Raw genomic sequence first — 14,672 nt, 5'->3', positions numbered from 1 at the left:
TCAATGGCCATCTGCTGCTGTAGCCCATCCACCTCAAGATTCAATGTGTTGTACATTCAGAGAGGCTCTTCTGCACGCCACTGTTGTAACATGTGGCTATTTGAGTTACTGTCACCTTCCTGTCAGTTTGAACCAGTCTGGCCATTCTCCTCCGACCTCTATCATTCACAAGGCATTTTTGCCCAAAGAACAGCCACTCATTGCATGTTCATTTTTTTCGTTTGTTTTCAGAGCATTCTCTGTAAAACTAGAGACCATCTTGTGTTAAAAAAATTCCCAGGAGATCAGTGGTTTCTGAGATACTCAAACAATCCCATTTGGTTCCAACAATAATTCCATGGTCAAAGTCACTTAGATTACATTCTTCCGCATTTGGATGTTTTTGGTCTGAACAAACACTTGACCATGACTGCTTGCTTTTATGCATTAAGTTGCTACTGCATGATTGGCTGATGAGATATTTGCATTAATAAGCACGAGTGTAGGTGTACCTAATAATGTGGACACTGACTGTATTTATATGAGTAGGTTAGCCTTTTGCATTCTAAGCCAAAAAGAGAAGTAACTTACAAGTATGATCCTTAAGCCTCTTTATTTATATAGCATCTTCCACAACTCTGGGATTTTAAAAGCCCTTCATAACCACTGAATAATTTTAGAAGTGTAATCAGCCTTGTCTGATAGGCAAACATATCAGCAGATTTGTATACAAGTGGATACATGATCAATCTATTCTCCAGAAGATGCTTGGGCTTGGATAATGTTGGGCTGGTCTTTGGGAAAAAAAATCTTATGTATTGCTTTAACAGGCATAAGACCCTTAATCCAATGAACAATCCAAAAATCCAAAAGCCTGCATTGTGGATGCAGGCAGGATTTCACTCTGGATTGTGAAATCATACCATGAAAGCTAGGACAGCAAGGTTCAATAATCAAATGATGAGTCTCCAAGTGCAGCACTACAGTTGAATTTGTTGTCACTACATTCAATAATTGTCTCCGCAGTTTTGACTTCGGCATAAAATATAACCAGTTTTCATATGGAAGGGCCAGTAAGGATCTCGGTCGTGTGTGGAACAAGATGAGAAGGTATAGAGAACGAGCTCTACTTCCTCCCAAAAGGATGGAAATTCTCAAATGTGCTTCCAAAACTGTTGATTTTGAATGGTATTCTTAAATAAATCATAATTAATTGCACTGAATTGAGTTAACATCGAACTGAGAGTCCTAAAGGACTCTGTACTAATGTACTACATTGTCCTGCCAATCCTCAGATCCCCATCCTGTTATGTCTGTGCACAACTAAAAGCACGCACCAACAGATGGCCTTAACTGGTGTATTCAGTGAGCAAAAGAGGGACACACATAGCTCTGGGTGAGACTCTTCATCTTGACTGTACCCTTCATGCAGATTTTCTAACACTTTGGTGTACAGCTTAGAGGGAACCACAACACAAGATCCACACATCAGTGTTCTTTGACATACCGACAGTTGGTCTCATCTCACTGAGAACTCTGGAAATATAGGATTACCATGAGCTGGTTATCCTTGCTAAGTAATTTCTTAGACTTTTGACAATGTCAGATCATTCTTTGTTTCCCTTTGTATTTCGGAATTTGTTACTGGCAACTGGTCCACCAATGCAGTGTGGAACACTTCTGCTGGATCACAGTATGAAAATTTTTCTTCTTCAGCTGCCAATAGTGGAAGATGTGCCAAGCCATAAGCGTTGCTGTGTTGTTTGGTACCCTTGAACTCTGTGTCATAAGAGTGAGCTTCTAGAAATAGTGCACAACATTGTAATCAGGTAGCAGTCATTACTGGAATTCCCTTCCTGGGGCTGGTGATCAGTAACCAGCACAAATTTTTGTCCGTAGAGGTTGTGATGGAACTTCTTTATTCCTGATACTAGACCAAGGAACTTTTGGTTGATCTGTGCGTAGTTGCATCCTGTGCTCATCAGTGACCTTGAAGTAAGCTCAATCAGGCGTTCAGATCCATCTTTCATAACGTGTGACAAAATGGCTCCAATACTATAAGGGAACACATCACACACCAGTCTGATGGGCAGGGATCGATCATAATACGTGAGCAGTTCATCAGATGTTATTAGTCTTTTTGCCTCATTGGATGCTCGTTCACATCTTTCAGACCATTCTCACTTGGTCCCTGCCTGCCTTTGTTCAATGGATGACGTGTTGTAGCAATATTCGGGAGAAACCAGTGGTAGTGGTTTACAAGGCCCAATTATGACCTGAGTTGTGACATGTTTTCTGGTTTGGGTACCTGAAGCAATGCTTCAATCTTCTCTTGTGACTGAAGTAAGCCCTGCTTGTCAATGACATGTCCACAATATGATATTACATTCTTGAAACGCTCACATTTCTCTCTCTTTGCACACAGACCATACTCACTCAGACTGGTAAGCACTTTATCAAGGTCCTGGAGGTACTCTTCATTATTTTTGCCAGTCACGATGATGTCATAAAGGTAACATTGTGTTTCTGGATATCTTGGAGCACTTGGTCCATTGCTCTTTGCCAAATTGCTGGAGCTGATGTGATACCAAAGATGAGATAATTATACTGGAACAGTCCCTTGTGAGTGTTGATTGTGAGGAACTTCTTGCTTGATTCCTCAATCTTCATTTGTATATAGCCTTGTGACAAGTGTTACATACCTCGTGGGTATCTTGAGACTGTCTTATGACCATAATGTAATTGAATATCTTGTGATCCTGATGTAATGGTCTTATGATGGTGGGGTGATGTAATTTTCCCGCCAGTGTGAGGTCATGTGTTGACATATTCTCAACAGGTATATAAAGGGAAACCCCTGTTGTGACGCAGTTAGTTTCAGTTTAGTTCGTCAGTTAATTCGACAGTTACTCCGTTATGCTGCGTATTCATCTCATGACGTAGTTTCGTTTTAAAGTGGAGTTTTACTTTCTATTGTAAGTCTAGTATTGGACAGTGAAGACCTTACTAAAGTACGGGAGCCCGAAGGATCGAGTAAAGTTGGTGTCGTTCGGTGGTTTAATACAGGATCGACCTTATGGAATCTTCTTCCAGAAATAGTGACCTGCATCTGAGATAACTCCTGCAAGATCAGGGAAGTTTGTGCAGTGAAAAAAGTCAGTTCCTTGAAGCCGTTTTATTTCCTTTGTCATGAATCCTTTGGAGAATCAGCAGTAACGTCACGTCTTCGAAGAAATTCGTTTCCAGACGAGTCTCTCCTAATTGACTGTGTAAATCACTTGGACTTTCGAATTTACCACTTTAAGACTGTGTTCGAATTTACCAGTTTAAGAACTGTTTTCGAATTTACCATTTTAAGAACTGCTCCACAGTTGCCCTATAGCAGTTAACTTCCGGTTAAGTTGGTCATTGAATATTTTTCACTATTGTTGAGCAGTGTTTAATAAATGTTTGCTTGTTTTTTTCAAAACTGACTCAATTATATATTCATTGTTGCTGATCACGTGACACAAGTCAATCTTTGAAAACCTCTCCCCACCTACCAAAGGTGCAAAAATGTCTTTTATTTATGGTCGGGACTCTGCAAAGTACACAGCACCGGGTTGATGCTCACTTTGAAATTCTCACACATGCCAACAGCTCCGACCTTCCCTTTCTTGATCACTGGGACAATGGGTGTGGTCCCATCACTCCACTCAACCTCTGAGAGAATGCCAGATACATCCAAGTTCTGAAGTTCAGCATCCACTTTAGGACGTAATGCGTAAGGCACTTTATGGAATCTTGGTGTTGCTGCTTCATCCAATTCGATTCTGGCCTTCATAACTTTGAGTTTACCAATTCCCTTCTCAAACACCTTCTCATTAGCATGAAGCAGCAGTGTCGGTCTCTGGTTAATGCTACCATCTGGACTGCTGACGCCTGTTGGTGCCACACTGAGAGCTTTGATTGAGTGCCAATCTAGTTGGATTTTTCTCAACCATTCACATCTGAAAAGTGCTGGCTGTCCATATTTCAATATATAAAGTTCTAACTGCTGTGTTTGACCTCCACACATCACCTTCACTTTCAGTTTGCCTTTGGGGTATATCTTTTTGCCTGTGTGGTATTTGGCATCACTGGGGTCTTTTCTAATGGTATTGTAGAAAACAGTCTATTGTTGTCAGCCTCTGGAATTATGGACAAAGCTGACCCTGCATTTTCATTTTTACACCAGACACATCTATTGCGATCCATATTATATTACAATCTGCTTCGGTAATACCATGCAGTTCTAGGCATTACAGTTCACCTTTGTCATGATTTGTTTTACATTTGGTAACTTTATGCATTTGCTTAGTTTTGTGTTTGGGACTTTTCAGTCAGTTGAGAATTTTGTCTCCCTTGCACATTCTCTCTATGTGGCCTTGTCTGTGACACTTTCTGCAGACTTCTTTGAACCAACAGTCATTTGTATCATGGGAGAATGTGACACATCGATAACATTTTTGGATTTTTTGCACCATTCAGGGACATTTTGTCATTTCACATTCTGTAGTTCTGCTGCATCCTTTGCTGCAGTCTCTAACGGTACTGCAACGATCGATGCCTGTCTAGGGTTAGGTCTCTTTCTGCCAGTAACATCATTTGAGTGCATGTCACATCAGAAAGTCCATCTCTAAAGTCACATTACTGGGAAAGCTTGCACAGTTCTGCAATGTATTCAGAAAGGCTTTCATTTTTGACTGGTTCACTTTGAAAAATCTAAGTCTCTCAGCTACTATCAGTGGTTTAGGGCTCAAATTATTTTGTTAAATTGTACCAATTTCATCGAACGTGTTGTTTGCTAGCTTTGTAGGGGTTACTAAGTTTCATCCTTAAACTCATTAAGCTAAGAAGTGCAGAGACTTTCTTTTGCTCCTCCATGTTGTTTGCGTTACAGTACAGTTCCATCCTCTTGATATACGACTCCCAGCCCTCATTAGCACTAACAAATTCATCAACTTTCCAGACTGAAGCCATCACCATATTATTTTCACTTTAAATTCTGCATGTCTTTCACTGTTACTCTGCGTACTCAAGCATTTGTTTGCATCCATGACAGCCTTCTCATGCTGATTAATTCTCGCTGTTTCGTCCTGTAATTGTGCTATATCTGTTGGTGCAGTTCATGATATTTTCTGACAATCAGCTTCATACTCGTCCCCAATTTGTTGTATCTGTGCACAATTACATATATATATTAAATAAATGCACACATTTAACTAATGTATACATATTGCAGCCAGTGAGAGAGAGAGAGAGAGAGAAAGAAAAATGTGCATGCATAGGCAACAAAGCATCCCCATACAACAGATCAACACATAGTGCTAAGGGGAGGGGGGGGGTCACTGCTCCATAGATCCATACGTTACACTTCCTCCCTCTTTAGATTAATGCAACATGAAACTGTATATGTACAAAACATTAAATTTCCCTTTCATAAACCCATATTCCAAATAAACATTCTTTTACAATAATGGGGGGGGGGGGTGGTCATTGCTCCAAAAGAAATAGATCCACACAATACAAATCCCTTTCAACAAATCCATTCTATGCAGAATCTTCTCAAAATATGCCTTTTTTTGGACAGCAAAGTAAAACTAGATTCACTTATGAATAGGCACATTTCTTTTGAAGTAGGAACTAAAAGGTTACCCATTACCTCACAACACAGCTGAAAGTGGCAATAATAATTTAAGATTTCATGTGTATTTGTTGTATTGTGTATAAAATATATATGTTGCTCTTTGATCTTATTGTGTCAATAAGACAGACAAGATAATCAAAAAGTTCGAAGATGCTGGGTGAGATACTTGTTAAATGAGACAAGACTTGAAATGACTATAAACACAAAAAATTCTGCAGAAAGTCTAGAAATCCAAAGAAACACACAAAAATGCTGGAGGAAATCAGTAGGTCAGGCAGCTTCTATGGAAATGAATGAACAGTCGACATTTTGGGCCGAGACCCTTCTTCAGGACTGAGAAGGAAGGGGAAAGATGCTTGAATTTTTAAAAAAGTGTGTTTGGGGGAGGAGATGAAAGCTAACTGGAATGTGATAGGTGCAAGCAGGTGGGTGAGAAAAGTCAAGAGCTGGAGAAGAAGGAATCTGATCGGAGAGGAGAGTGAACCATTGGAGAAAGGGAAGGTGGAGGGGACTCAAGGGGAAGTGATAGGCAGTGAGCAGAGGTAAAAGAGGAATAGAGGAAGAAGGGAAGGGGAGGGAATTTTTTTATCAGAAGGAGAAATTGATATTCATGCCATCAGGTCAGAGACTACCCAGACAGAATGTAAGGTGTTGCTCCTCCACTCTGAGGGTGGCCTCATCTTGGCATAAGAGGAGGACATGGACCGACATGTCGGATCAGGAATAGGAATTGGAATTAAAATGTTTGGCCACTGGCAAGTTCCGCTTTTTGTGGATGGAGCAGAGATGCTCAAAGAAGTGGTGTATGACTTGTTTAAAACACTAACATTTTGAATTTATAAATGTTTTGCATATAAAAACAATAACATAAAGCTTGCTTATGTGGGCTTCCTATATAAATAGAAATTTTGATTGATAGATATTGAAATATGTAGGGAATGAATGTGGGAATTTTCTTTGCTATCATTATCATAACCAAAATATAACCAAGGTACGAGGGGTGATTGATAAATTTGTGGCCTAAGGTAGAAGGAGATAAGTTGTTAACTTCAAACTTTCTGCATAATCACTCAAGGAGTTGAACTGCACGTGCATGTAACAAGAGCTGGATAACTCATCTCCTTCTACCCTGGGCCACAAACTTATCAATCACCCCTGCTGTGGACCACTTTCTGGAGGTCCAAGATGCCGACTTCTACAAAGAAGGGATCCGTATACTCCACGACCATTGGACTAAGTGTGTAAATGTAGGAAGAGACTACGTCGAAAAATAAATGTGCTAGGTTTTCTAAAATTGACTTCTTCTGACTCAGGCCACGAACTTATCAATCACCCCTGGTATGGGCTACAAAAATTACTTACACCTTATAAGGAAAAAATCTGCTAATACGGCTTGTCTTGAATTTCAGGAATATGCTGTTGATCACCTTCCAGATTTATAAGGCAGTTAGTTAGTGGTTCATCAGAAGTCAGATGAAAAAATCTATCCATTTTTCACATTTTGTCTGATTTGACATATGGGCAATTAGCAAATTACCACAGGAATGTATATCATCTTTCAGTGATTGGTAATGTAATTATCACTTTCCTCATGGGAAGTAGATTATTACAGACGCCCTTTCAGCCATTCTCATTGTCTTCCTGCGTGCTTGTGACGAGTAAAGATACTGAAATTTTTAATATCTTCTCAATATTATACAGTATATGGGATTTTCTCAAATGAAAGATTTATATTGATGTATTGCTGGGCCCAACAAAAGGAATAAGATGGTGTTTGAATTTTTGGATCTACAATTTTTTATCCAATTTTAGAACTTGCAGATTTTAAAACTGGTAAAAATGTTAAGTAGAAAAAGCTATGCCCTTGAAATTGTGCTGTAAAATGGAATATTAATGTTTTCTACATATTATGATTCCATTTTAGATATCAAATTGAGGAGAAGTATAGATTTGGTATGTTCTGCAATATTCTTTCTGTGGTCTCCTTTTGTAAAACATGGCAAAGCAAAGAATATTCCAGGCATTCAACATCTCCCACTGTGCCCATCCCAAATGGTGCTCTGAATCATTAGTGTCTCTCTCTCTCTCTCTCTCCCCCCTCCCTTCCTCTCCCTCTCCCTCTGTCTCTCTCCCTTCCCCCCCTCTCCCTCCCCCCTCTCTCTCCCTATCCCTCCCTCTCCCTCTCTCCCTCTCTCTCCCCCTCTCACTCTCACTTTCTCTCTGTCCCTTTACACCTAACTGCAACAGAGGCCTGCAACTTGCTTTCCGTTGTGTGATGTATTTCACTATGTTATTATTTAGCACATGATAGCAACCTGGTTCTTGAAAGTCTTATTCACTGGTCTCGCAGATAGTTTACTTAACTGGCCTATCCAGACACCTAGCAACTTTTAGGTATTATATCTTAATTATTCTCAATCATGTTTACATTTTGTCTCACTATCAGCACCAAATTTTCCTTCCATCTTTCCAGTTTAACCTTTACATTATTATAAACCGAACTACATAATGATGATTTTTATTTTCAGCACCATCTGATGTTGCGTTTTCATTTGATGTGGGAAACGGCCCAGTTGAACTAACAGTGAGATCCCCAAATCCTTTGAATGATGACCAATGGCACCGAGTCATTGCTGAGCGCAACGTAAAAGAAGCAAGCCTTCAAGTAGATCTTCTCCGCAGGGACTTCAGGAAGGCACCAACCCAGGGTCACACCAGGCTGGAACTCTACAGCCAACTCTATGTGGGTAAGGAATTAACAATTGTTTGCCATTATCTGAAAAAATCAAAACCGTTAGGGTGCTGGTTTCATCTATTTAGATGCTTTGCTGCAAGAGAATATTGCATGAATCTGAAAACAGACAGGTGGGCAGCTATATTAAAACTTGGTCCTTAAGCTAATGCATAAAAATAATGAGCCACACAAAGTATCGAAATCTTCTCATGAATAAATTACTTAACAGTAAGTACATTCTTGCAAATGGAGGTATAATGGGTAAAAGAGGGGGTGAAATTATAAGCCATGATCTAATTGAATGGTTGATGAGGCTTCAGTGGACAAATGTCCTAATCAGAATCAGAATCAGGTTTAATGCCATAGACATATGTTGTGAAATTTGCTAACCTGGCACCGGCAGTATAATGCAATACATGATAAATATAGAGAAAAAAGATTTACAGTAAGTATATATAAGTAAATGAAATATTTAAATTAAAAATAATCATGCAAAAGCAGAAAAAATATTTTAAAAAGTGCGGTAGTGTCCACGGGTTCAATGTCTATTTAGAAATCGCACCACAGAGGCAAAGAAGCTGTTCCTGAATCGCTAAGTGTGTGCCTTCAGGTTTCTGTACCTCCTTCCTGATGGAAGGTTCTGGAGCTTATCAGTTAGGACTGAAAGAATCAGTCAGGTACTTCTTGTGTTTCTTATGTGTTTTATCCACAGGTACTTGACTAAAATACCTAACTGGGAAAATAAAGTTGGAGAATTTTAAGTGCAGAAATAGATGAAACAAGCTAATTATGGTATAACTGAGAAACATTTATTTATTTATCAACAGTGCTTGAGAAAGCTTTGGGATAGGTTTTTGCTTTCACTACCAGGGTTGTAATTTAATACAGTCGCACACCCTTTGTAGAACACACAAGATTTTTATTTCCATTAGTTTAATTCTAATTTAATTTGAAAAAGTATTTTAATTTGAAATAGCTATAGGAACTTTAATTTACCTTGGTTAAATATATCCAGTAATAATGTTATCCTAAATAGCAGACTGTTGGAAGCCTAAAGATCCACAACTGTTTTAGTTTAGTGCCATTATAACATTCGCACAATATTGCAGAAAGGCCACAAATTAGGTTTGGTCCTTCAAATTCTTATTTGGAGGTTGTCTGCAGGTATAAAGAGCTCAATCCCCAAGAACAGTTTTTAATTAATCATATTATTTCTCTTGTTGATTATACATTCTCTTGTAGCTGGAAAATTAATAGTTAAAAGTTTACAATTATCATGTTGGAAATTCCTCTATCTAAATGATTTAATGGTTATAGACAATATAACTGAAGTGGTAGGTGGTGCTTCCCAAAACTAAAGCCATTTTAACGGTTGATCACCATCCATATTCCATCATTTGCAACCTCCATCATTAATTGACCGAGACAAGTTTAGGGTAAAAAAAATGGATAGAAGTCCTGACTAAACATTGATTGAGGACAGTAATTATCATTAATTGATACAGATTTGCTAGACACATACACATTGAAGACCCAACAGAAAGGATGATACATTAATTCAGGAGTCAGGAAAATAAATACATTATCATAATTCTACTATAATCTTTGCAATGAAGTTCAAAAGGCACCTGAATGTGTGATCAGAAATTGCAAATGGAAATATACTTGAAGAATAGAAATTAAAGCATTCTGTTAAAGAGCTACAACAAGCATAAAAATAATCATATGCTTTAAAGCAACAATTTAAAATAATTTGATTATTCCTAATTAGAACTCAAGCTTCTGCAGTTGAAAAGCCAATTACACAACGGGAGTATCGAAACAGTAGGCTATGGTTTCCTATCCATCACTGAACTAGTTACTCATTTGTTAGGTCCAAATGGCAAGATTCATCTTCTATCCAGAGTTCTGAGGTTTAATTGTTCAAATGAGAATTAACAATAAAATGGAGCAAGTAGCCAATGCTCCATTGTCCTGTATTTCCAAATGCTCTTGGTAGATAAATTGTCAAAATTGAATTTGGATAGACAGGTTCACCCAGTCACCTCTGTGAAGGTTGTGTCACGGTCATATGTATTTTTTTCTCTTAAATGCCTCTGTTGATGAAATGGCAATGGACTCAAATAGGAATGCACTCCATTGCCCTGGAATGCACTGAATGACCAAGCTATAAGAAGAGCTTCCTCATTCTTCACAAAAGACAACAATGGGATCCTGTAATACACCCTGATTAAGAAGGTGGACGTAGAATTATCCTGATCCAATAATCTCCACCACTCCACCCACAGCACTCTCTCAGTAATATCCTACTGTCACAACAAAGATTAATCTCTGTAACTCCAGATTAGAAAAAGTTACTTCTTTTTTATGTTCACATCTGCTTACATTGAACCTGATCATCAAGAGAAGTCCATGGGCCAGATACACTTTTTATATCAGTAGGATATGAACGAAAAATGAGAAGAACCTACCTTATTATGTTGACCTGATAGAGGTGTATAAGATGATGAGAGGCGTTGATCGTGTGGATAGTCAGAGACTTTTTCCCAGGGCTAAAATGGCTAGCACGAGAGGGCACAGTTTTAAGGTGCTTGGAAGCAGGTACACAGGAGATGTCAGGAGTAAGTGTTTTATGCAGAGAGTGGAGAGTACATGGAATGGGCTGCTGGCGATGGTGGTGGAGGCGAATATGACAGGGTCTTTCAAGAGACTCCTGGATAGGTAAATGGAGCTTAGAAAAATAGAGGGCTATGGGTAACCCTAGGTAATTTCTAAAGTACAAACCCCATTTCCAGAAAAGTTGGGATATTTTCCAAAATGCAATAAAAACAAAAATCTGTGATATGTTAATTCACGTGAACCTTTATTTAACTGACAAAAGTACAAAGAAAAGATTTTCAATAGTTTTACTGACCAACTTAATTGTATTTTGTAAACATACACAAATTTAGAATTTGATGGCTGCAACACACTCAACAAAAGTTGGAACAGAGGCATGTTTACCATTGTGTTACACCACCTTTCCTTTTAATAACACTTGTTAATCATTTTGGAACTGAGGATACTAATTGTAGTAGATTTGCAATTGGAAATTTTGTCCATTCTTGCTTGATATAAGACTTCAGCTGCTCAACAGTCCGTGGTTTCCGTTGTCTGATTCTCCTCTTCATGATGCGCCATACATTTTCAATAGGAGATAGATCTGGACTGGCAGCAGGCCAGTCAAGCACACGCACTCTGTGTCTACAAAGCCACGCTGTTGTAGCCCGTGCAGAATGTGGTCTGGCATTGTCCTGCTGAAATAAGCATGGACGTCCCGGGAAGAGACGTTGCCTTGATGGCAATATATGTCTCTCTAAAATCCTAATATATGCCTCAAAGTCAATGGTACCTTCACATACATGCAACTCACCCATGCCGTGGGCACTGATGCACCCCCATACCATCACAGATGCTGGCTTTTGCACCTTTCGCTGATAAAAATCTGGATGGTCGTTTTCATCTTTGGCACGGAGAACTCGACGCCCGTTTTTTCTGAAAACTAGCTGAAATGTGGACTCATCTGACCACAGCACACGGTTCCACAGTCTTTTGGTCCATCTGAGATGAGCTCGGGCCCAGAGAACTCGCTGGCGTTTCTGCATAGAGTTGATGTATGGCTTCCTCCTTGCGTAATACAGTTTCAAGTTGCATTTCTGGATGCAGTGACGGACTGTGTTGAGTAACAATGGTTTTCCGAAGTACTTCCAAGTCCAGGTGGCTATAATTGTCACAGTAGCATGACGGTTTCTTTGGCAGTGCCGCCTGAGGGCTCGAAGATCACATACATTCAACAGTGGTTTCCGACCTTGCCCTTTACGCACTGAGATGTCTCTGAATTCTCCGAATCTCTTCACAATATTATGTACTGTAGATGTTGAAAGACCTAAATTCTCTGCAACTTGCGTTGAGAAATGTTCCTTTTGAACTGACTAACAATTCTCTCACGAATTTTGGCACAAAGGGGTGAGCCACGACTATCCTTGCTTGCAAAGACAGAGCCTTTGATGGATGCTACTTTTATACCCAGTCATGATACCTCACCTGCTACCAATTAGCCTGCTTAATGTGGAGTCTTCCAAACTGGTGTTACTTGAATATTCTGTGCACTTTTCAATCTTATTTTAACTCTGTCCCAACTTTTGTTGAGTGTGTTGCAGCCATCAAATTCTAAATTTATGTATATTTACAAAATACAATTAAGTTGGTCAGTAAAACTATTGAAAATCTTTTCTTTGTACTTTTGTCAGTTAAATAAAGGTTCACGTGAATTAACATATCACAGATTTTTGTTTTTATTGCATTTTGGAAAATATCCCAACTTTTCTGGAAATGGGGTTTGTAAGTACATGTTCGGCACAGCATTGTGGGCCGAAGAGCCTGTATTGTGCTGTAGATTTTCTATGTTTCTATTTTGTTAGAACAACACTGATACATCACTTACTTTCAGAAAAGAAAATCTCAGCACAATCTTTATTCAAAAACAAAGCAAAATCTTTCATTGTTCATTATTTTGCATTGAGCCCCTCACTTTGATCGAAGCACCACTGCGCAAGCACGTGGATGTCAGCGAGTTAGACCAGCGATAAGGATATAAAAGAAGATAGCTTTATAGAGCGGGCATCAGAGGAGAGGGAGACAGAGTAGGAGGACTTTGATTCAACGGGGCTTCGGCGAAAACAGGTTGAGGCGAGGTAAGCTGCTTGTGAGGAATAGGAAGCATGTCTGTGAGGCCAGTGTTCTGTACTGGGTGTCAGATGTGGGATGTCTGGGAGATTTCCAGCCTCCTGGACGGCCACATCTGCACCAGGTGTGTTGAGCTGCAGCTCCTTAGGGACCAGGTTAGGGAACTGGAGATGCAGCTTGATGACCTTCGTCTGGTCAGGGAAAGTGAGGAGGTGATAGAGGGGAGCTATAGGCAAGTAGTCACACCGGGGCCTCAGGACACAGACAAGCGGGCAACAGTCAGCAGAGGGAAAGGCAAGAGTCAGATACTGAACAGTACCCCTGTGGCTGTCCCCCTTAACAATAAGTACTCCTGCTTGAGTACTGTTGGGGGGACGACCTACTGGGGGAAGCACCAGTCTCTGGCACAGATTCTGGCCTGTGGCTCAGAAGGGTAGGCAAAGGAAGAGGATGGCAGCAGTGATGGGGGACTTTACAGTTAGGGGGTCAGACAGGCGATTCTGTGGATACAGGAAAGAAACACGGATGGTAGTTTGCCTCCCAGGTGCCAGGATCCGGGATGTTTCTGATTGTGTCCACGATATCCTGAAGTGAGAAGGTGAACAGCCAAATGTCGTGGTACATTTCGGTACCAACGACATAGGTAGGGAAAGGGAGGAGGTCCTGAAAACAGGCTACAAGGAGTTAGGAAGGAAGTTCAGAAGCAGGACCTCAAAGGTAGTAATCTTGGGATTACTGCCTGTGCCACGCGACAGTGAGTATAGGAATAGAGTGAGGTGGAGGATAGATACGTGGCTGAGGGATTAGAGCACGGGGCAGGGAATCAGACTTCTGGATCATTGGGACCTCTTCTGGGGCAGGTGTAACCTGTACAAAAAGGACAGATTGCACTTGAATCCGATGGGGACCAATTTCCTGGCAGGGAAGTTTGCTAAGGCTATCAGAGAATTTAAACTAGAATTGCTGGGGGCTGGGAACCAAACTGAAGGCACGGAGGAAGAGGTGGTTGGTTCACAAATAGAGAAAGCTTGTAGGCAGTGAGAGAGGGAGAATAGGCAGGTGTTAGAGAAGGGATATGCTCAGACTGATGGCTTGAGATGTGTCTACTTTAATGCAAGAAGCATCATGAACAAAGCAGCAAACATGAGGAAATCTGCAGATGCTGGAATTTCAAGCAACACAATTAAAAATTGCTGGCGAACGCAGCAGGCCAGGCAGCATCTATAGGAAGAGGTACAGTTGACGTTTCGGGCCGAGACCCTTCGTCAGGACTAACTGAAAGAAGAGATAGTAAGAGATTTGAAAGTGGGGGGGGGGGAGATCCGAAATGATAGGAGAAGACAGGAGGGGGAGGGATGGAGCTAAGAGCTGGAAGGTTGATTGGCAAAAGGGATATGAGAGGATGACCAAGCAGATCAGCCTAGAGCACGGATCAGTACTTGGAGCTATGATGTTGTGGCCATTACGGAGACTTGGAAGGCTCAGGGGCTGTAGAAAAGGAGGAAGTCATGGAGGGATTGTCTACGAAGTCTCTGTCGGTGTAAATTAGGAAAAGTAAGGGGTCAA

At 40.3% G+C, this 14,672-nt stretch overlaps 1 protein-coding gene across 1 annotated transcript in view; it reads left to right on the top strand.

The window, feature by feature from the left end:
• Nucleotides 1-14,672, top strand: part of LOC140195385 (contactin-associated protein-like 2) — a 1,890,266-nt gene that overhangs the window by 1,672,175 nt on the left and 203,419 nt on the right. Inside the window, exon 17 of the mRNA XM_072253599.1 lies at nt 8,176-8,394. Within this exon, the coding sequence (XP_072109700.1) occupies nt 8,176-8,394 (219 nt within the window). The remainder of the gene's footprint in view (nt 1-8,175; nt 8,395-14,672) is intronic.

Source organism: Mobula birostris, chromosome 3, assembly GCF_030028105.1.
Source record: "Mobula birostris isolate sMobBir1 chromosome 3, sMobBir1.hap1, whole genome shotgun sequence".
NCBI lineage: Eukaryota > Metazoa > Chordata > Chondrichthyes > Myliobatiformes > Myliobatidae > Mobula > Mobula birostris.
The sequence above is the reverse complement of the archived record's forward strand: the minus strand, read 5'-3'. Positions and strand labels throughout refer to the sequence as shown.